Source organism: Gopherus evgoodei, chromosome 1, assembly GCF_007399415.2.
Source record: "Gopherus evgoodei ecotype Sinaloan lineage chromosome 1, rGopEvg1_v1.p, whole genome shotgun sequence".
In the NCBI taxonomy this organism is placed as follows: Eukaryota; Metazoa; Chordata; order Testudines; family Testudinidae; genus Gopherus; species Gopherus evgoodei.
In genome coordinates, this window is record NC_044322.1 from 224711220 (window position 1) to 224734715 (window position 23496).

The 23496-nt window shown below is 49.2% G+C and overlaps 1 protein-coding gene across 4 annotated transcripts; it reads right to left on the bottom strand.

Annotated features, from left to right (window-relative positions):
- Nucleotides 1-460: 460 nt before the first annotated feature.
- PHC1 (polyhomeotic homolog 1) lies at nucleotides 461-20529 on the bottom strand. Of its 4 annotated transcripts, none has more exons than XM_030537849.1 (15): nucleotides 20434-20528; nucleotides 15210-15369; nucleotides 14367-14477; nucleotides 12920-12997; nucleotides 11835-11984; nucleotides 10631-10786; nucleotides 8826-9324; nucleotides 7658-8421; nucleotides 6373-6520; nucleotides 5923-6131; nucleotides 5087-5201; nucleotides 4366-4474; nucleotides 3479-3629; nucleotides 2657-2888; nucleotides 461-1806 (listed from the first exon to the last, which is right to left on the bottom strand). In XM_030537849.1, the coding sequence occupies exons 2-15, from the start codon at nucleotides 15321-15323 to the stop codon at nucleotides 1652-1654; spliced, it is 2991 nt and encodes a 996-aa protein (XP_030393709.1). In that variant the 5' UTR covers nucleotides 15324-15369; nucleotides 20434-20528; the 3' UTR covers nucleotides 461-1651. The 4 variants fall into 4 exon arrangements, with proteins under 4 accessions (XP_030393709.1, XP_030393718.1, XP_030393727.1 ...); XM_030537858.1 differs by lacking the exon at nucleotides 20434-20528 and adding an exon at nucleotides 19940-20272; XM_030537867.1 differs by lacking the exon at nucleotides 11835-11984 and having other exon boundaries at nucleotides 20434-20529.
- Nucleotides 20530-23496: the final 2967 nt, after the last annotated feature.

Below are 23496 nucleotides of genomic sequence, written 5' to 3' on the forward strand. Positions count from 1 at the left end.
CTTATGCAGAGACAGAAGGTGGGACTGAGACACGTGGCACAGAGCAAATCCTACTCTTGAATTTACTCACTGCCGAGCACGAAGGAGGGATCTTCCAAAAGCATCCACCCCAGGAGCAGAGTTAGGCCAGTGCCAGATACTTTTGAAACTCCCATCCTACTTCACTCTAGCAACCAACTCTCACCCTTACCTCTTACATTTTCTGAGAGTTTCCTTAATGCATGTTGTTTTCTTTGGGGGGGGGGGGAGGTTTAAGCAAAAGCTTCCTTAACAGGAACTCTGCCCAATCCATTAGTGGAGCTGGGAACCTCTGCAAACTTATTTGACAGCTTCAAAGTATGGCATTCTGCCTACCAACTTTGTGTGTAGAGGAGGGCAGGAAGTGTAGAATTCTAATTAAAAGGGGAGGAAAGCTTGGGTTTTGATCAGGCCTGTTTACATAGATCATTAAGAAGCAGAATTAAGCATTTTTCGAAGCATTCTTTTTATGAGGAAAAGAAATATTTGTTTTACAACAAAAAATAAGAGACCCGAGGCAAGTGGGTACAATCCTGCCCCTTGAAACTTTGTCCCGTACACTCTCTGCAGAGAGTGGAGAAGAGATACAAAAATAATACAAACTGAAAAGAGAACACTAAAATAAAAAGTCCCATAGAACGGGCTGGAGCCTTAGCACTCTTGAAAACTCCTGCTTTGGATCCATTAAGTGACGTCCCAGGCTTGGGGAGAGAGACAAACATCTGAGGCTGTAGGGCTCCTAAAATGAATGCTCCCCCCTGTTCTCCAAACTCCTTGGCGGAAGTGCTCTAATAAAACCCCCTTCTACTGGCCCAATGGGGGTGGATCTGGAGTGAGCGGCCACTACAACATTTACAGCCTTCAAGCCGCACCGCTAAAGGAAACAGTAAAGCAAAGCAATTGCTTTTGCCCTGGGCCTCCAGGGTTTGGTACACATGCCATGATGGCTATTAAACCCAACTCAGAACCTTAGTCTAGGAGGCTTTAAGAAAGTGGAATGGGAGGTGGCACTTTAAGTGCCAATTCTTACCTGTCAACCTCTCCTAACATCTGGAATTCACTAGCTTTCCTCCCCCAGCAACAGACATAAGCAAGGCAGCTCCCAGCATCAGCACTGGGCAGGTTTCACTCCATGCATCACATTCTGGTATGGTGAAAAATTCAAAAGAAATAACTGAGGATGTAGCAGCCCCATTGTGGCAGGAAGGGGCCAGCTCAGCTCCCCTCCCCTCCCCCCCCAAAACCCCCCTCCAAAAAACTGGTTACTCCAAGAGCCTCTGAGGTGGGAGGAGGTCCTCTTTTTCCCTTTCTAGGAGTTTCACCTTCTCTTGTTCTTCGGGGGTGGGGTGGAAAGGGGAGAAAGGTTTAAAAGAAAGTGAGATGCATTTGAGGAAGGGAAGAAAAAAGTTTCAAGGCCCCAGGTAGGAGTTTTCCTCCCCCTTGTAGCACCGTTTAAGAGACCAAGAGACAGGCGTCCGAGTGACAGTTTCACTCCTTTAAAAAACTTCCCTTCTCATTCTTTTCTTTGTTATGCAAGATCATAGGAAATGGTCCCATTCCCCCAACCATGCACTCCCGAGGCAGGCGGTTCCACTGGGGTTGGGGGAAAGGGAGACCTCTGGCGCCAAGACCATTAGGTTTCCTTGAGGATGTTGATCTTGGCGCAGATCTTGAGGGCAGGTCCCAGCTTGATGTTCATGGCGCTCATGAGGTGCTCCTCCTTAAGCAGCAGCAGGGCCTGGCCATCAATCTCCTGTGAGCGGAACTCCTCTGCAATCTCTTGGCAGCCTGCCAGGGGAACCAAGAGAGAAGGCCAAGTGAGACAGGTCTCTGACCCACACACTCCCACTCCATTCAAAATGGGCTCCTACTTCCAGTCTCCCAGGCCATCCTGATGGGGAGGGGGACATGTTTTTAAGAATCTGCCCCACTCATCTGCCCTGGCCTCTGCTCTCCTGGCAGGCTGGGGAGTACAAAGGGTTTGGCTGTACTGCCTGCCCTACCTCAGAGTCTGCTTCAATCAGAAGCCCCAAGAGTGAAGCAAGGAGAATGACAAGAGGGTTACCCAGCTCCTCACATCCCAAGCTCCATGCTGGGCACCCTGCATCCCTGGCTGTCAGACACACTGTTAGCCCTTTGTGCTCTATTGCAGGGATGGCCAACCTGTGGCTCCGGAGCCACATGTGGCTCTTCAGAAGTTAATATGTGGCTCCTTGTATAGGCATCGACTCCGGGGCTGGAGCTACGGGCACCAACTTTCCAATGTGCTGGTGGGTGCTCACTGCTCAACCCCTGGCACTGCCACAGGCCCTGCTCCCACTCCACCCCTTCCCTCACCCTCCCCTGAGCCTGCTGTACCCTCGCTCTTCCCCCGCCTGCCCCAGAGCCTCTTGCAAGCCCCGAAACAGCTGATCGGGAGGGATGGGGAGGTGCTGATCAGTGGGGCTACCTGGTGGGTGGGAGGCTCTGGGAGTGGGGTCGGGGAGCTGATGGGGGGCTGCTGACATATTACAGTGGCTCTTTGGCAATGTACATTGGTAAATTCTGGCTTCTTCTAAGGCTCAGGTTGGCCAGCCCTGCTCTACTGGGTCACACATGTAGGGAAGGGGATAGGACAGGGCAAAGAGCTTGGCCTCACCTTGCAGGGAGGCAATGAACTCATACACCTCCTCTACACTCCAGCGGCTAGGATTGCTGGACAGGAAGTCTGGGTTGATGCCATGTAGGTCTGGAGTAGGTGGGGCCATGTTGGAGTTGGTCAGGTCTCGCTCTCCATGACTGGCCCTCATTGACAAGGGCCCTGGGGACGTGGGGGACAGAGCCTCATCATAGCTAGAGTTGTCGGAGCCTCGACTGGAATCTTCCTGACCCTACAGGTATCAGGCACCAGTGAAGTGGGGGAGGAGAAAAAGGAAGACGGTTAAAAGAAATTCATTAACATCAAGAGAAGCCTGGAGAAATCTGAGAAACTGGACAAAATGAGTAGCCCCAGCAGGTCTTGGTAGCAGTTTCTTTCCTACAGTGCATTCTCCACATGCTGTGTAAGCAGGGAGAACATCCCAATGCAGCCACCTTTGGGGTGAAATGCAACAACTGTTCAAACAGGTAGTGCCTCACATTACACCATTGTCATGGGAGAGAAATACTCAAATTCTGAGGAGGGAGTGACAGAGAGGCAGAATGAAGTTAGGCCAGAACATCCATTCTTGGCCAAAGTGCCATCAGATCTTGGCTTAAGCCCCACAAGTGGCCAGGACATTGGATTTAGTCCCAACCAAAGGAGCACATCCAGGGCCTGAGGGGCCAGCACTTCCAGCAGCAGAGACAGAGACAACTATAGTACTGTGATGGGGACTGAGTGTGTCCAGGGTACAAAAGACAACAGCTCCAGTAAGGTAATGCTCCATCATGCCAGGCTCGAGGTCTGGCAGGACAAGGGCAAATGGGTCTGTGAACTCACCCGATGGCGCTTGCCCTGGATCTTGGCTCGTGCAATCTCAGAGCTGCTGCGGCGTGGTCCACGCCGACGCACACGGGCATAGTTAGCTTCCTGGAACTCCTTCATCTTCTTCCTCTGCAGCCGAAACTGATGGCTGCAGCTCACATTGTACCTGAGACAAAGAGAAGCAGACGAGCAGTGAGGAAACAGTTCTGCTCATCTCCTACTCTGTCCCCTGGATGGGCACAGAAGGTGGCTAATTCCTCTTTGCCATTGGGTTCCAAGGCTAGTTCCCCCTCTTCCAGCCCTCCTCCTGAAAGCAAGCAGTGCTGACCTTTGGCACAAGCAACATTTTCAGACCACAGCATCTTGCACTAACTCAGTAGCTGATGGACCAACCAGACCCCTCCCTCCAGATGGAGAAAGCAAGATGTGCTGAGTCGTGTCCTATCAGGAGGCAGCAACTCCTGGCGTGATTTTCCCACATTACCCTCCCCTCACTGCCCACAAAACACACACATTCCAGATCTGGGCATTCCGGGCCCCACAGGGCTAACACAAGCCAGTAGAGAGCTATTAACAGGTCTTTGCTAACTAGCTGTGGACTTGACCATTGCTGGGGGTTGAAGAACAATTCCCTCACCCCACTTCCTGAGGGAGTCGAGCACTTTAGGTGCAACACCCTGATCCACCTCCCCAAAGGAATAATGGTGAACGGATGCTCAGCAGTGATTACTCAAGTTATAGGTCCAATCCAGCAGGCTCTCTGCACACAGAACTCTCAACTTGGCCAATGTAGTTCTTGCATGGAGGGCTAGAAGGAGTGAGCACTGTAACTTGGGGAAGGGAACATACCCAGCTGTGGGGGAAGTACAGTCAGAGAGGAGAGGGATAAAGCCTGGAGTTACCTTTTAGCACAGGTCATGGAGCAAAACCTCTTGGAGCCCCGGAACTGATTGGCTGGGGCATATTTCCCACAGTACTCGCACTTCAGCAGGTTTGTCTTCTTGTCCAGCTCTAGAGCGAGATCCTTTGTTACAACCAAAGAAAATCACACAGACCCACACCCCCAATTACCACCAGGAACCACAGAGTCACTGAGCAATCTCAGCTATTTCTCTTGGGACAGTCTATTGAGCTATTAGGCTGTGGAAGAGCCTCCTTGAGGGATGGGATGGAAATCCCACTGATTAAGATATTGAGGATAAGGATTGGACAAAGACAAGCAAACAGAGTGGTTCATTCCTCTCCTAATGCCTCAGAGTCTCCCCTCTTGTCAAGAACAGACACCCCTATCCTCCACACAAAGGCAGGAATCACCTTCACCCCTCCCTATTGGCTCTGCACTGCATTGGAACCTCCAGGCTTCAAACAGAGAGGATCCAGACTGCCCATGTTAGTGCTGAGCAGGGATCTCTAGTTAGTGTGCAAGGATTCTTCTCTCTCTCCTTCCCTCCCTCAAAACCCAAGAAATGAAGATTCCCAAGTTTGAGTATCATGCTCCTAAGTCCCTCGAGAAAGGAGAGAGCAGCACCTACCACCAACTGTGAAGTACAGGAAGAGGAAACAAGAGAAGGCCAAAAAGTTATTTTCCTGACACAAGCTAGGCTCCCTGGAGCTGGGACTCACCCAGGCTTGCACTATCCCCTCCTGGGGAGTTGCTGGACTGGTTCTCACTCTGCCCGGAGGGAGCCCCTCCCTGGAGCAGCTTTTCAGATTCTTTCAGCAGTTGAGAGCAGCCAACCTGCAAAGGGAGGAGAAGGGAACTGACAGTCAGGGAGTGAGCCTCCTTGCCCCCAGCAGGGATCCCAGCCCCAATCCTTTTCAAGAGCTCACTGAGAAGGGGAGACCTTGAACCACACAGTGGTCATTCCTTCCTGACCTATCCAGCTGGTGCCCAGTGCTTGCTAAGAAGCCAATCATACTGATTATTTGTATCCTGGCAGCATCACTGTAGATGCTCTTGATCTTTAATCTTGCTAAGCCACTCACCTTGAATATCCTGACCTCTCAAGGTCCCTTCCAGTCCTATGATTCTATGATCCTGCAGCAGCGAGTTCCAAAGGGCAGTGACACACCACATGAAGCAGTATTTCCCCTTATCTGGTTTAAATTTACAGCACTTTACCAGCAGCAGTGCCCCCTTTTCCCTGTATTATGAGTTAGCATAAAGAGAAGACTGCTCTGACATTCCCTGCCCCATTTGTTGTGTCAAAGACCTTTGGAGAAATCGACCAGCCCATCTTTGCCTTCCATCCTCCCACCTATCAACTCGCCTTTCATCCCTCTGCCGCCTTCCCTGGTAATTACAGCACAGATCCCTCCCTTCCCCTCTTCTGTCACTACACCTGGGGGGCAGGGGAGAGAGAGGTGGGGAAAGAAACAACTTCTCCAGTGATGGAAGAATACCAGCCCCACAAAAAGCAGCTTCTCCGACTCCTTTTCCTGGGAATCCCAGTTCTTACCGGGAATGGCTCTGCCCCTTCCTGGATGACAAATCCCTCGATGATGTGCGTGAGGATCTGGGGCTTGACGATGGCCTGTGGGGGTTTAGAGTCTCCAGTCTGTCGCGACACCATCGCCAGGGTAGGGGCAGGGGAAGATGTGGTGGTGACGGAAGCTGTTTCACTTGTGGGGGCATTTGGAGTTGTGCTGGGGACAGGTTCAGATTTCTCTGGAAGAATAAACGCACATAAGGAAGATAGGATTCACCACAACGGATCAGACCACTGGCCCATCTAGTCCATCCTGCCAGCTATACTATACCAGCCCACACCTTTGGCCCATCCAGTCCACCATGCCACTTCACATCACTGGCCCATCTAGCCTGGTGTCCTGTCCATCACCGTGTCCCTCTGCTTTATAACATCAGGCCACAGACCAAGAGCAATCAGAGTCTCTCTCTACCCACTCACCTCCAAAGCCACTCTTTTCCTCCATGGTTTTCGGGCTCTCTGCCACAGGAGAGGACTTGCCAGGCAGGAGTGTAGTGGCACTGGGCGACTCTTCCTTCTCCTCCTCTGATTCTGCTTTGCGCTTCACTGCCAAGGTCTGGGGCTTACCCTATGCAGGAGGAACAGGAACGTGTAAGGGGAGAGATGGAACGCAAAGTGCAGGGAAAAGCAGAACACATACCAAAGGTCTGAAGGGAAACAGCTAGCACCTCCTCAACCCTCCAGCTCCAGCCTGGTTCCTTCCCATGGTCAACCCCTCATGCTCCCCATCACCACAGACCTAGGCTGCCATGCATTCCTATTAGGGAACAATGTCACAACACTGACATCTGCATTGCCACCATCACCATCTTGGTGCTCTACATCTCTCCCTCCTATGTCAACCACACTGATTTAGCAGCACCATGACACAGGACTCACAAAATCCGTTTGTGGTGATGGGCCCTGTGAGAAGGAGGTGGAATGGCAGCCATCTGCCAGTTTCCAGATAGGTTGGTCACTGGCCAGAGTCTGCTCCCAGGGATTGATATGGTGGTGGGAACTGTCTTGGATGGGAACAGAGGGCTGCAGAATCTGGGAGCTGTCACAGAAGCTCACTGTCTTGACAGCAGAGTTTAGAAACAATGGGGCCCAATTCCACCTTTAGCTACCCTGGTGAAACCCAGAGAAAATCAACGGGGCCACAGTAGGGTGCACAGCAAGGTCCCCAAATGAAGTCCTTGCGAACACTGAGATAGGGACCCATGCAGCCTTATGAAGATAGTGAAAGCTACCCCCACTGCTTTCTTTGAGGGCCACTGGAAAATGGGAAGTCCCCTGTCACCAGGAGATCCTCAAAGGCCTACAGCTGGCCTGATGTGAGGCTGATATAACACACCAAAGGGTCTCTGACCTGGAGAGGCCCACATCTAGTGGAAATAGGAGAGCTCAGTCTGTGTGGCCCATTCTGCCCCTGGTCTCTCTGCCAAGACTGACAACAAGGAGGCCAGTTAATGCTATCTGCCCATTTTGGGGAGGAGTAAGCTCCAGCTCGTTTCATGAAGGCCACTAAATGACCATATCCGAGAGAGAATGACTTTTTGTCACTAACTCCTTGGCTGGATTAGAATCAGTGCCCTAGAGTGGAAAGGCTTCATACCTCATTCCCCATCTCATCTCACTAGCATGGAGCCAGATTGAAACTCGTGCCCTAGAAGTGAATGTAAAGAACCCCCGTCCTATTCCGCTTCCCACTGGCATCACTTACGGGTAATTGGACAGGCTGCATGTAGAATGCTGCTGGCACCTGAGCCATGACTGGGGATGAGGCCGTGCTCTTCACCACATGGGCCGTGCCTTGAACTTGTGCCAAGTTGACTCCAGTAGTGAGTGGAGGGGCTTCCTGGGGGGAAGCTGTGGCAGGAGCTTGGGATGATGGGGAAGTGGCACGGGCTTGGGAGATGGGCTGGACCACTGCCGGCATGCCCCGGGGAGCTGACGCTGTAGGGGTAATCTGAGCCAAGCCCAGTGCCTGGGCTTGGGCTGAGCCCTGCTGCCGGCTCCCCACCACCTGCACTGGGATGTGTGGTGGGGGCTGCTGTGCTGCTGACACTTTGGCAGCCCCAAGCTGCGGTGGTTTGATGGGGGCTGAAGGTGGCTTGGACTGAATGGGAACAGGTGACTTGGTGGCTGTCTGGCAGGGGCTGTCTGGCTGAAGCTGTATGGGCTGAGGCTGTGACTGCAGCATGGGTTGGACTACAAGGGTCTGAGCCTGCTGCTGATTTTGTGGAGGGGAAGGCTGCTGCTGGGGAGGCGGAGCTTGCTGCTGCTGCTGGGTCAGAGGTGAAGCTTGCTGTTGCTGTTGCTGAGCCAGCTGGAGGTGGGTGGCGGTGTGTAGGAGCTGGGACTGGCGGTGCTGGAATTGCTGCTGGTGATGAATGGCAATTTGTTGCTGGATCACCACCTGCTTCTGCAGGTGAATCTGCTGCTGCTGCTGGATCAGTGAGTGGGGCTGGATCTGTGTGTACGTGGCTAGAGACAAAAGAAGGGGAGAAGAAAAGGAGAGTGCACAGCATTAATAACAAGGGAGCAGCAGGAGAGGAAGGTAGTGGGAAATGTGGGATACAGACCCTTTCACCTCAAGGGCACTGGTTCCAACCCATCTCTCTACAAGCGACCACCGCAACTAGCCCCACTTCTGGTAGTTTCATCAGAGAAGCCAAGGACTAAAGAGGCTGAGACAGACTTCCCCCCTCAGTCCTGCTAGGGACAGACCTCCTTGGAGGGAGCATGCTGGAGGGGAGGTATGTGTGGGAAGCTCTCACTGCTGGGCTTTCAGGGGTCAGCCCTTGTGACAGAGCTGAGTTAGGGAGCTAAACAGCAACTGCAAGGGGGAAAAAGGAGGAAGCAGATGTAAAGGCTGGATCATCACTTACCTGAACTGATCAAGGTCTGGCTGGGCGCTGGCGTAGCAGTCCTGGTCAGGTTCATGCCAACAGTTTGCTGCCCACCATCTGCTTCAGCCTTCTTTGTTGCCGCTGCATTCTCTGTCTCTGTTTGGCTTCCCTGGCTTACTGTCACTGCCTGGGCAGCTGCTACTGGTAATGGCTGCACCACCCCAGTGCCTTTCCTCTGGCAGCTGCCCCCAGGGCCAGACGAGGCTGCCTGGCCCACCCCTGTGGTGGCCTGACTCCCAGCACCTGCCACCACACCCCCAGAGACACCATTACTGCCTGTTGCCCCTTGGCTCAGATTCAGGGACTGGGCTGTGTTGCCAGAAGAGGCCTGAGCCACTGCCAAAGTCTGGCTGGCACTTGTGGCCTGTGGTAGGCCCGAAGTCTGGGAGTTTCCTGGAAGGGCTGCTTTCTGAGCAGAGCTCTGGAGCTGGGCATTAGCAACTGAGGTCTGCTGGCTCCTCACAGCCAAGTTCTGCACCTAGAAACACACACATACAAAACAACCCATTTGTTTAGATTACAATGATGCACATGTATTTCCCTGTAGTTTGACAGAGAGAGGCAGGGAGCCTGGAAACACCATAAAAGGTCCATTCTGGCTCCACTGGCAAAGTCGGTCAGTCAGTCCATAGGCTCTAGCCTCTTGCACTGGGATTTGGCTCATACTTCAGAGCAATACTGAATGTGCTGCACTATTAGAGGGGTAATCTCTTCACAGGTGACATTAACTTGAATTCCCTTCTGCCCCAGCTCTGGAGGAAGTTAAAGATTTCATGGCACTTTCTGAACAGAACTTGAAAATAGCACCACTCTCTCACAATAGCAGGTTCTAACAGCACAGACTGCATGAGCGGCATGGGACGGACTCTGTATGTGTCCTCCCAACCTCCGAGCTGTTGGGATCCACATCAGCTTTGTCTATAGCACCTTGGGATCCCCTTTCCAGCTCAGTAAAACTCTTTTTATTTTTGGGCTGCCTATCTCCTTTCCCTGGGCACAGGGCACCCCACCCGAAAGGCCCAAATCTCCTCTCATTGCCTGCAGCCCACTCTGAGCTGTCCAGTTCTCTTTGCACTTTGGTGCTGCCATCTTTTGTGCTCACTCCCCCACCAATTGCAATGTTACCTGCAAGTGTGATCATGGTTGGCTTTAACCAAAGAAACAGCAGATAAGACAGATGTGAAGCAGCTGCAGTGGGGCAGGAGCTCAAGTGATCAAAAAAAGCCTCTGGAAATACCAAGAATGGTCGGGATGGGGCAAAACAACTGATGGGGAGCATTCGTGCTCCTTGACCTGAAGGAAATCTTTCAAAGGCAAGCCCAGTCTCTGTGGCCCAGTCACTCCTTGGCCTCTTTACAGTGGGCAGAGAACAGGACCAAACAGTACTAATACTGGCAAAGGCTCTTTCTTGTGGAGCACCTGCCTCACTAGGAACTGGACTATGAACCCACCAATTTGTTTCACTCGAGGTAACCAAACAATCAATCATGAAGATAGAAGTGACTCAACTAGTGGGTCACCCAGAAGATTAGGCAGGAAATGAATCTGGTCTCTGGAAGTGAAAAGTCAGCACAATAACATACAGAAGAGAGAACGGAACCAGAAGAGAGAACGGAACCTGCAGCACCCACTGTCCACAGTGGGCCCAAGGATACAGAAAGGCAGGCAGAGTTAGCCTTCTACAAAGGGAGAGCTTTAACTGGAGACAGAGATCCGGAGTGGGGTGAGTGTGCATGTGTGGGAAGGGTTGGGAGTGCGAACCCCAGGAGGGGGGCATCACTGACCTGGTCTGTGTCTGTGTGGACCCCAGGAGACTGAGCAGGTGGCACCTCCTGCTGGACAGCGGCCACGGCCCCGTTAGGCATCAGGATGAGCTGGGAAGTAAGAGGCACATTGCGGCCCAAGGTCCGGTTCACCTGCAACAGGTTCCCCAGCTGCGGCTGTGGGATGGGTTGGGTGATGTGGAGGAGGAAGGAGTGGAGGAGAGAGAAAGAAAGAAAGAAAGCGAACCACAAGCAAACAGATTACAAAGCAACACTGGGCTGGCGTGTCACACACTGCAAAATCACCCACCCTCCCCCAGCCCTGTGATCCAGACTGCAGCCCTTGGGACCTGGAAATCAGAAACTGCTTCCTTATGGAGCTCTCTTCCATCACACACAGGGCTGGACTGATTACCAAAGGGCGATCCAGGACTTGCTAAGAGACCAGAATTTCATTTTCACATGTATGTCTAGGACTGACTGAGGCAGGTATCTATTTGAGATGTACATCCAAGACCAGAAGTGGTTGAAAAGAACGGAATTATAACCCGAGTCCAACACTGGTTGAGAGGAGGGAGAATTATTTTTCAGATCTGTAACTGAACCCCAGAGTCCCTAAGAAGGGGGTTTAATATTTGATGGATAGCCTCGCCCAAGACTGGTTTAGAGGACATTTTTTCAGACCTGTCTCTGCATCCAGAATTGAAAGAGGCAGATATTAATTCTGAATTATGAACCTGAGCCAGGCAGTGGTTGAAGAGATTAATTTGTCAAATATTTGTTCCAGAACGGTAGAGAGGAAGAAATGTATTTTTGTGATCTATACATCTGAACCTGTAATTTGCTGAGAAGAGGGGATTTATGTTTCACATATGTACCCTACTCTAATGAGAAGTGCCATGGGATCTTCAACATCCATGCAAAGTACAGACAGCCTAGTTCCTAAAGATCTCACCCACCTGCTCCCCCTACACAGCAGAGCATACTGAACTCAGTACATCTGCTTTGGAACGCCGAGCCAACTCTGCTCAGAATCAAACCTGTGGTGGTTCCAGAAACTAGGGCCTTTCAACCTGAAGCTTAAAATATATCAACCCATTCCCTGTCCTGCTGTATCGGAGCCTGAGACTGGGTCCAGAGTCAGGGATTTATTCTGGTGGCCGTATGACAGAACTGGACTCAGTGAAAGGCAGGTGGGGGCATGTTGTGTGCATATGTCTCTTACCCGGAGATACATCTGGGCCTGTGATTGATTGAGAGGCGGTGAGGTGGTGTTCCCCAGGAGCACAGACTGGGTAAGCGTGGTGGCGCTGGGGGAGCTCACACTCTGTGAGCGGCTGATTAGCTGGGCGGCCGATGTAGTGGCCAGATTGATCTTAAAACAGAGAAAAGCCCCAAATCACACAGGGAGAGATGGGGATAAAAGAGATGAGGCCCAGGCCCCTTCCCTCCCCCCCCCCCCCAGCCCCCACACACACCAGCAGAAACTGGCATTTTAAGGTCTAGCCTTTCCCTGTTTCCAAAAACCAGAACTAGACAGATCAGGGAGAGGATGACAGAGATTGACTTTCGGCACCATTATCCCCTCCCTTTCCAGCAGCACTATCTTGGGTGGGGCAAGCAATTGTTTCTGGACCCCATCGCAGCATAGCCTCAGCAGCTCACGGTAGGAGCCCTTGTTCCAAGAGGATCTGGAATCCTAAGCCAGCCACAGAGTTGACACTAACCCATTTACACAATGCACATCATCCAGTTACCATCAAACTCTCATAATGATGGACACAAAGACTACTACTAATAGGATCTAAAGCCTAATGAAGGAATGGGGGCCTTTCTCCAGACACTGCCAGCCTCTGACTAGTTTCCCCCAGCCTTCGGCTGGCCACCCCATTTCTCTCTTTCCCCCTCTAATTAACCCTGATTCTTCAATCCCACACAAGTTTCTGACCTCCTCCCAAACAGCACTCTACCTCTCCCCAACAGGACACTCATCCACCTGCCTGCTACTCATCGCTCCTCTTCTTCTCTCCACCCACGAGGCATGATCCCTTCCTCACCCCAACAGACAGTATCTCCATTCTCCCAATCACAAGAGATTTTTTTTTTAACCTTTCCAGCTGTGAATCTCTCTGCTACCAAGGGGCGCATCCTTCTCCCGATTCTCTAACCCCCACACGATGAGTGCCCTCTACCCGCTTACTGCTGACAGTTTCCTGTGGCTTCCTGGCATCCCCAGTGGCTGTGTGCTGCTGGCTGCCTGAGTTCTGAAGGGAAGAGAGGATGCATGTTGGGAAGAGGGAAGTTACTTACTGAGGCCTGAGTGGTGGTGGTCTGTTGCGGGTTGCTGGTGTTGGGGGAACTTGCCTGCCTGCTGGCTGCAATTGTAGCCTGTAAGAAAGGGATAGAAGGAGAGAATGATCGACTGGAATGAACCTTTTAATCCAATTCTAACATTTAGCCAAAAAAGAATTCCCAGTCCCAACACTTACAATCTAAGTATCAGCAGATTCTTTCCTTCTGTACTATGACAACTCCTTCCTCAACCCCAGAGATCTGGAGCTCCACATACCGCAACCTGAACTTTGCCTCCTCAACCCACTCTTCTGACCGCACCCCCTTATTTTCCCCACCAGCATTAGCTGTGGATGTTTGGTGTCATAGTTCAGCATGTTGCAGGTGGGGAGGCTGGCTTTTATGGAGGGCAGAGTTCAGGTTGTGGTGTGTGGGTTCTGTGGTGTATGGCAATTGTGATGCTGGTAAATTGTGTATCTGAGAATGGAGGAAAAGAGGGAATGTACTGTTAGGTGACTGCACTTCTCATTTCTTTACCTTTGTGGTTTTGGGTTGAATGTGTTTTGTGGACAGCAACCTTAACTGTTGCAGAACTAAGATTTGTGCGTATCCATTTCCTAGATACTCCTCTCCACTATGTAGAGGGGAGGGAGCAGGGATTCCTGTAGGTGTGCCACAATTGAGGAAGAATTTATCTGCCAGTAAGTGCAACAGTCTGTCAGCCACCACACACAAAATCATCTGCAACGTAGGACCAATCTGACAGAAAGATGTAGCTGCCAATGGAGAACATTGTGTGCCAACAACAAAACAAATAAGTCTCCATTAAAAAAAGAATGTATTCTCTGTTGCACCAGATCTTCTCAAGATATATCTGACTACTAACCTGTGTGTAGACAGACAGTGGTTTTTAAAAAGGTATCAGTCATCAGAAAAGTTGGACTGTTATGGACTAATATTAGCCAGAGACAGATTACTAACACTTCCTATTAACAATGTTTGAAAAGAAACCAAGCAAAAATTACAGATAAAATACAATAGGGCAGAAAACCTAACTCTGAAATGTCACACTGGAAGGGCTACCTATATGCTCAGAAAAAAACAGCAAGTCTCTGCCCATTCTGAGTCCATTTCAGAATGTACCTGCACCCACTGTCTCCATAATAATCTATTTATTATTTAAAGGGGATGAGGGGCTGGTGAGGTGACTCCCAGCAATGTGTTCCCAATGGAGACCTGGAGGACCTATCCAAGCTCTCTTCTTTACTTGAAAGTTAATTCCATCTCTCCCCAAAGCCCCGCTTATAAACATTTGTATTACTGTAATGCCTAGATGCTGTAGTCATGGAGGAGGATCCCAGCATGCTAGGTGTTGTACAAATAGAATAAAAAGACAGCCCCAGCTCCCAAAGGTTTACTATCTAAGTATCAGCAAATTCCTTCCTTCTGTCCCGTGACAACTCACCTGCTGGACAGCTGCCAGACTGTGGAGCTGAGCACTGTTGAGCTGCTGCTGGAGCATGAACTGATGGAAGTACTGGGCTGCATTGGGTTGTCTTTGCAGTGCCTGAAGGGCCTGGAGAAAGAGAGAAAAAACTCTGAAAAAAACAGACACCACCACACACAATGTGGCCATGGGTGCAGTCAGAGAGACACAGAAGGATCTAAGGAACTGTCAAAAGGGACAAAAGATCATCCAAAGATCTCAGGATATACTGGGGCCATCAGCCACAGGATTTGCTCTGTGAGCAGGATGCAGGATACCAGAGTAGGTGGATCAGTAGCCTGAGCTGGTACAGCCTAAAGGGAATACATGATTCAGTGGACTACAGATGTACTCCAGTTCATATACTACATCTAACAAACTCCAGGAAGATGGAGGTTTGCATACTAGATTAGGTTGACCAGTGCTCTGACCCAGTGCTGGCAGAATACCAGACATGAAAGGCCAATGGCTGTTCTAGTGCAACCAAAGGAGCTGGGACACCGAACTAAATGAACCAATGGCCTTCTCCGAGATTAGAGCTGTGCAGTAATGTGATTCAATAGAATAAGAGGCTGCACGCTGTACTAAAAATGAAACAAAGGCTGCTCCAGTAAAAGTGGAAGCAGGATACTGGACTACATGGATTAAATGTCTGGCCAGACTTGGCCACCCTTATCTGCCTAAGCCTGAAACACGCCAACCCTCTGATCCCATTCCCAGCCCAGGTGAATGGGCATACAAAGAAAGTGAGGGATGCAGAAGACCCTTCTCCCTGCACCCTCTTGTTCACCCACTGAACCCAGAACACAGTTAGCTCCTCACCTGCACTGCCTGTCGCTCATACAGAGACATCTGAGATATCTGAGGGCGAGTGCTTCCTCCAGAGCCTGAACTCCCATTGGTGGAGTTGGAGTTCTGCTCGCTTTCAGTCTCCATGGTGACAGGTCCCAGGGATCTCAAACAGTGGAGACTGATTCAAGACCTAAATCAAGAGAATTGGAAACCAAGTCACACTAATAAAAGAACCAAAACTAGGATTTCATTGTATCATGGATATCCTTTTAACTTGAATATGCCAGTCTTGAGTTCCCCACACAGTTCTACTAGTGCCCCTCAGTCCTGTCCTTCAGTCCCCAGCTGTTCCAGTGCTGATACCCCACATAGCTCTGCTTACACTCCTCAATCCTGCCCAGTAGCACTGAGAGAAAAGAGTCTCAATTCACACAGCGGTTAGGCCCACAGTTCCATTTTAACATAACTGTCATTTATTATCGCAATTAGTTTAAGTGAAATGAACAAATTTCCACAATTTATGGCCATGCTGCTGCTGTAATAGGTAGTTACACAGCAAGCTCTGAACTCCTACAAAGACAGGAAAATACCAGTTGTATATTATTCAAACAGTTATTCAGTTACTTGACCTCTTCATCTCCATTCAAACATCCGTGAACTGAGGAAAAGAATATTGTGCTCCTAGTCACTTGTCTTACCCTCCCAGCTGATTCTTCTTCCCAGTTCCATTGTCCCACTGCAAAACACCCAAATACAACCCCTCACTTCTTGACTTGGTCCCCCACTCAGGTTGGCTCTTCCCTCCTGCTCACAGACATGCACTTCTGGCTGGGCTGTAACCCCTGATGGTTTCTGACTTAACTGTTACATCGGGACTTGCCAGTGGGGGTGAAAAGTTGTGTGGAGAATGCACAGCTAGAGGAATCAGGTCAGGAACATGGAGAGGTGAGGGATTACCAGCAGGAAGTTAAATGGGTCACATGGAGAATGCATATCAGAGGGATCAGAAAAGGTTTCTAAGGGCAGTCTTGTGAGGGGCAGAGAGATTTTCCAATAGTAGAAAGATAGGTCAGGTTAATATAGGGAACTGGAGAAATTGGAGAGGGTTTCCATCAACAGGGAGGCAGATGAAATGGAAAGCCCTCATCCAGGGGATCAGGAAGGGTTTCTGACAAAAGGGGAAGATGTGCCTGAGTGATCATACAGGGCTTCTAGGAGCAGGAGATATGGGTTGACTGGGTAATGGGAGGAGATTTTGTGATGGGGGCTCTGCATGTCTGAAGGAAACCAGAAAGGCTGAGGAATTATGCCAGTCCTGAACCATCTCCCCACACCTTCCTAGTCTGTGATCTAGTGCCCCTGCCCATCCAAAGTGTATACTCACAGGGTATTACCTATCAGAATACATGCAGCAGTCACTTAAGATCCATCCAGGGAGGATACAAAAATTGATGATTTTTAAACATTTTAAGTAAATACATTTTCTTTAAAAAAATAAACCTATTTAAAATTAAATCTGAAATTATGACAATTTATGTTAAGGCCTAAACATACTACAATAAATTAAATATTATTTTTAATGTATTTAAATTGTAAGTAGTACACATTTGCTGATGAAGTTTTAAAGTCTAACCACTATAACTGGTGGAAGTCACTGGTTGAACACCTGGAACAAGAGTTTGTTAACGGTAAACCAGATTTTGACAGCAGTAGCCTTTTCTGCAGGTACAGAGAGAATATTTTCTTCCTTTCAGTTTATTCATGAGAACATAAGAATGGCCATACTGCATCAGATCGATGGTCTATTCAGAGCAATAGCCTGTTTTCTGATAGTGGCCAGTACCTCATGCTTCAAGTGAGTGAACAGAACAGGGCAATTTATCAAATGATCCATTCCATTGACGGTTTTTGTTAGTTAGATAACTATTGCTAATAAACATTGATGGTTTTTGTTAGTTAGCTAAAACAATTTTAAAATGCTGATTTTGCGTGTTTTAATTGAATTTCAATTTCCATCTAAAAAGAGCTTGACAAATTATGAGTAAAAAAAATAAACTAATAAATACATGCACCATTCATGATTGTCTAATAATAATAAACGGTAAAAATTAAGAATCTGAATAAGTGTATTTTAAGCTATAAATTAGCTTAAATAAATGTGTCTAGATATAGTCTCCTCCTGGTTAACGAAGTGTAGCAAACTAAGTGTAAAGGCTATATTTAACTGAAAAAAATCAACATATTTTAATGGTTACCAACCAATGAGAATCAACCTTTCTTTAGGAAAATAATTAGAAAGTACAATTTCAAAACAAAATTAAAAATCAATTATTTAAATTAAAGTTTCCAGCTTGCTGATTTAAATCACAGTTAAACACGGTGATTTAAATAACTCTGATTTAATTCAACCCATCCCAGATCCATCAGTCATGTATTTAGTCACCTAAACCAGTGGTTCATATAGTGTGATCTGTGCAGCTTTTTCTGAAGAGCAGCATTCTAGTGATTGAAACACATATGACAATCAGATAGTAGGGGATAGAGACAGAGATGAAGGAGCTCCATAAAAGTCTCTCTCTCTAGCCAATGTTGTATGCAATGTTGTTGTTGTGGCCTTGTTGGTCCCAGGATATTAGAGAGACAAAGTGGGTGAGGTAACATCTTTTACTGGACCAACTTCTGCTTGTTAATTGCATCAAGGAAGAGATATTTGTGGTTAAGGGTATGGGCCATGTAGGCAAAGCATCATTTTTCAAAAGTGTCAGGAAGACTAACATCTATGCAGAGTACACAGGGCCTCACCAATCAAATCTTGTTGAGAGTACAAAACTGAGGAGCCAAGGATCACTGTGAGGTGGGTCTGAGAGCATGTGAGCACAGAGAACTGTTAGCATGCAGGGGAGGGTTTACTGTACAACAAAACCTGTAGTTTTACTTCACTGCTTGCATATTGTTGGGAATAAGTCTGCATAGACAGAATGTGAAAATGCACATAATATAGTCTAATAGATCATTTGCATCTCTGAATTCTACAGGTCAAACCCTTCAGTTCTTACTTGCTTATACTTGCATTGACTTGCTTATACTAAGTCTTATCCCATATGGCCCAACCCTGCTCCCACTGAAGTCAACAGGAGTTTTGCTATACAATATACATTGGACACAAATCTGTGATCATCTAGGATGTCATGGTGTCACTATGTTGCGCATCATAGCAAGAGCAGGGATAGAACTGTTCCAAAAGCATGGGACCACGTCAACTAAAGGAGAATCTTCATTAACTGTCAGCCATCTGAGGTCTCTAGCAAACCATTAAATAGTTCTGATTCTACCTGTGCACTCCCATGCCCACGCAGAGAACAACCCAGTACAACCCCAGTGCAGAGAAAGATGCAGTTAAAGTGAGGGGAAATTAATTGCAGTATGCTGGAGGCAGAGACTGGGGAAGAAAAATAAGGTTACACAAATATTTAAAATGAAACTTACACTAGAATCTGGTGTTACCTAAGAATAGGAGAGCAAAGCTAAAACATTAGAGTGTGATCAGAATCAATGGACAGCAACAGGTAAAGATCAGACTTGGCCCATGGCAGACAAGAAGCTGCCATAAGCAATCTCTACTGGAAATTTTAACTGTTGGGTTAAAAAAATTAATAGCCCAGATCCTGTAGATCATCACATGTACAACTCTTACTGACTTCAAGGCATACATATATATTTGAATACTAATCTCTTTACATGCCACACTAATACCTGAGTTAATTAAAATGTTATCTGTTTTGAAGAGCTCGTTTACTTTTCACCTCTACAGTTTGGCAGAGAAAAAAAGTAACTAGAGAATTTCAATGTACTGTTTTGCGGAAAATACAGAGGCAGATATAAATACACAGCACATGAAAATATGGGAGTTGTCTTACCAAGTCAGCACTGAACCCCTACTTGGTAAGGCAACTCCCATATTTTCATGTGCTGTGTATTTATACCTGCCTCTGTATTTTCTGCTCCATGCATCTGATGAAGTGGGTGGGGTTTAGCCCACGAAAGCTTATGCATAAATACAATTGTTAGTCTGTAAGGTGCCACAAGGACTCCTCATTGTTTTTGCTGACACAGACTAATACAGCTACCACTCTGAAACCAATGTACTGTTTATTTATTGCCTTGACAGAAAAGTTTAACCCTCAGTCAAATTAGGGCCCAATCCTGCAGTTAGTTACACGCAGAATCATAGAAATGAAGGGTTGGAAGGGATCTTGAGAGGTTATCTAGTTCAGCCGCTGCACTGGGGCAGGACCAAGTAAACATAGACCAGGGGTCCCGGACATCCATGTGCTCCCGCCTACTGGCCGCCAGAGAAGCAGCCGCCGAAACGCCGCCAAGAATTGGCAACATCAAGAAGTGCTACCACGGAAATCCTTCCAAATTTTGGCAGCATTTCAGCGGCACTACCTCTTGATGATGCTCCTTCACAGCAGCATTTCGGCTGTGACACCTCTTGACGTTGTCACTTTACGGCAGCATTTCAGCGGCTGCTTGTCCGGCAGCCATGGTCCTCGTTGGCTAGTCATCTGGCGCATACCCCACAGAAAAGATTGGGGACCACTGACCAAGACCATTCCTGAGAGGTGTTTGTCTAACCTGTTCTTACAAAGCACCAATGATAGAGATGCCACCACTGCCCTTGGTAACCTGTTCCAGAGCTTACCTGTATGTCTGTAACCTTATGTGCGGGGACCACTCACATGAGTAAAGTTACCCACCTGTGTGTTTGCAGGATTGATCCTGCAACTGTATCTGGGATCCAATTAATCCCTGGCACAGCCCCAATGACTTCAGCGGGGCTCTGCATGGGGGCAAGGGCCAAACTGCCACCATCTGATTTAAAATAAGCGAGAGGGCGATTTCTGGCCGTCCTAGGGGGCTGGGGGTTAACCCCTGTTTTTAACGCAACCTCAAGGCTGGACATGAAACAACCGGGCAGCGCAGCGGGGCCCTTCCCTGGCAAGGGCGGAGAGTGGAAACAGCGTGACGCCTGAGCCCCCGCGGGGCGGGGGGAGAGGGACAGGCCGGAGCTCGGGAGGCAAATCGCCGCCTCTCCCTGAGCCTGTCGGGGCCGCGGGTCTCGGCGGAGTCGGGGGCCCCCGGGCTCCCCGGGGCCGGAGACACAAAGGGGAGGGGGCGGGCGGCGCGCGGAGCAGAGACGGAGCCGCGGACGCCCCAGGCCGGCCCGACAGGCACCGCGGGGGGCTGTTACCTCTGATCCCCGCCCAGCGGCCCGCTCCGCGCGGCGCAGCGCTCCTCATGGGGCGGCGGCAGAGCCCGGCGCGGCCGCCCCCCGGGGAAGGCGCCCAGCGGCCGGTCTGCCGGGCGGCTGCCGCAGCTCGGGCCCGGGCGGCCCCGCCACCGCCGCGTCCTGCCTTTGGGGGGTTTCCCCTTTTTTATTATTTTTTATTTATTTATTTTTTGCCTCCGGGGCTGCCTGCGCCTCCCGCCGTCACTTCCTGCCACAAGGGAGCGCTTCCGGGACACGTGACCGTCTCCGCCCGCCCGGCTGCTTGTCGTTACCATGGAAACGAGAGCCCGGGCTGAGGCAGGCCGGACTGGGCCGGGGGCGGGGGGGAGCCAGCTCAGGGCTGTGCGCGTGGCGGGGCGGCCTGGCCCCTGGCGGAGCGTGGCGGGATAGACAGACAGATTTGCTCTGGACTGGGCAGATTGGCTGGTTATAGTGGCCCTGTGTGGACTGGGCTCGGTGTGCCAGCCACCCACCGGCTCCCAACGTTGGCTGCTGGGCTGAAGTCTCAATGGGCTTCACCCCCCTCCCCCCGAGTATTGCCAACCCCACTGGGTTCAAAAATGAGTCAGAGACACACACGCCCAGGATACGTACCATCTTGGCCAGGACAGTCAGTCTCCTTTTTAAGCCCAGACCTGGACATCCTGACTTTTTTGGCAAAACTGCATTTGTCCCAGCCCAAGACACAACTTCCAAGTGATGTCTTTACAGCTATTGTTAGAGCACTGGCGTGAACTCTGCAAACTTGAGTCTGTTGACCCAGGCTAGGAGCCCCACTGCTGTCGCCTGTGTAGAGGTACCCAGAAAGACCTAATTTTCAGAGGTGCTGGCTAACGCTCAGGCCAACGTGAGCTGCTGGGTACTCAGCACCTTTGAAAATCAGGCAACTTAATATGGGTTTAGAAGCTTCACTTTAGGTTTCCACTTTGGAAAATCTTGGCCTCAATCTTTCTTCTAAAGTATCTGGTATACCCGCTGTTGGAGGAACCATGCTCAACTACACAGCCCAGTGGTCTGATTCACTATGGCAGAAGGCGGGGTACCAGACCTAAGAATCCTGTACAGAAGACATCATACTAGATTTGGGGGACAGAGGATCTTGCAGTTCTGTGGTACTTTTGGTCAGTTTGTTGACTTATAGGTGGAAGCACTGATTTGTGATTTTGTGGCTCTGCAAGTGACAGAGAAAGAAAGTAAATTTGCATTGCATCATCCATGGAGAAAATAAAGGAATGTTAGCAAGAGTTCAAGCATATATCTCTAGAAGCACACTCACACAAATGCCCTACTGAGAACCAGCAGTTCATGGCACATGGGCCATCCAATAACTTTCAGAGGAAAAGCTATAGATGTCAAGTGGGAACTAGGGTCCTAGTGATGAGGGGCTCCATTTTCCATTCCTTGTGAGCCAGTCAGAGCCCCTGATCTGGGAGTGACTGGAAACAGGGTCCCAAAGTAGGAAAGGCTCCATATTCTATTCCCTATCCTGCAAGATAGCCAGACACTTCCACCTACTCCTTTCTAACTGAAAACACTCTCTGCATTTCAAGGTGCTCCTCTAAGATATAGAGGCAATATTCCTTTTTACATGTAACCCTTCTGCCAGGTGGAGCAGGCAGCAATCAGGGCCAAGTTCAATTTCTAGGGATTCCTTTTCAACAATATAACACAAAACTGGCTCGAGCCTCCAGCTAGGAACCTGGGGAAATTACACACCACCTCTGGATGCCTCTGAGAAGCAATACTTCCCCACTCACAAGCACACAGTCTGAGTATAGAAAAGAAACATTTAATGAAAGAAGGAAGTTACCTGATGCTAATTAGTTAAAATGCCAGACACAGGATTCATAATCATAAAACTGTGAGCAGGAGACTCAGCCCAAAATGTGTGGGGCAGTGCCTTCTGCCTCATTCTTGAGTTCTATGACCACAGTTCCTTTTCTGTGCCTTTCTGCTCCCTCACCATACCCCATTCACAGGGGTTGTCCTCAGTCAGTGAAGACCCAGAGTTTGGAGGTGCATCTGTGTGAGTTCACTTCCCACCCTGGGAAGAAAGCACCTTGCTTGATCTGCCATCTGAACATTTTCTCTAGCTGGTTGACCTGCCTACTGCAGTTCCTCTCTGCTGGCCACCCCACCAGCCCTTCATTCTGCTTGCTGCCTTGCCAGCAACTTGTTTGCTGACCATCAGTCACTTTCTGCTGCCATCTGCTTCTCTGGTATGAACTCTGCACCTCAGTCTTTTAGTGATTTTCAGCTCTTTCCAAAGTGGGCAGAAACATGGCCCCACCACAACTGATATCAGTTCTAATTGACCACTTAAAATAACAAAGAGGCTCCTAATGAATCATATATAGCCCTTTCTTCAAAGCAGAGAGTAACAGGCTAAACTAATGCAAAAACCTCTAAAGAACAACTATGCCTTCTAGCTAGAACATCTATTTCCACCTCCCATTCCTTCATAAGACTCTGGTATTTGAGCCCCTGGCTTAACAAGGTTCTTTCAGCTGAGGGTGACCCTCTCATTTGGGACACGGTAAGCACAGTCTTGCTTCCCTGTATTCTTACAATAATTACAACAACATTGGTAACAGCATTCACTACCCCTGTATTGAGTACTGCAGTGATTTGTAACCCAACACCAGCTGAAGTTGACTATTTTGAGCAACACCGCTCACTCTATCTGCTGGATATCTAAGCAGAGTAGGTGTGTTCATGTAAATACAGTTTGCTCCTGAAACCTCTCCCTCTCCCAGCTAGCTGTCAGGGCCTGGGGAGAATTCACTGAGTTCATTCAGATGATCCTCCCCATACACCTGGGGAGCTGAGACACCGAGAAATTAAGTGAGTTGTGCAAGAAACACAGGAAGTATGAAGTAGACCCACGATTGAATACAATGCCGCTCAGCAATGTCCCAGGCTAGTGTTTTATCCACAAGACTATCAAGCTTCATTTAGTGAAAAAGGGGCATTGTTATACAAACAGCATCCCCACAATGGTCTCTCTAGATGTCTGTAGAACAT

Coding starts and splice junctions, on each gene's coding strand:
- PHC1 (XM_030537849.1), bottom strand. CDS start 15,323: ATGGAGACTGAAAGCGAGCAGAACTCCAACTCCACCAATGGGAGTTCA. Junction 6,132..6,372: donor GGAAAAGAGTGGCTTTGGAG/GTGAGTGGGTAG, acceptor TTATTCTTCCAG/AGAAATCTGAACCTGTCCCC. Junction 3,630..4,365: donor TCCATGACCTGTGCTAAAAG/GTAACTCCAGGC, acceptor TCTTTGTCTCAG/GTACAATGTGAGCTGCAGCC.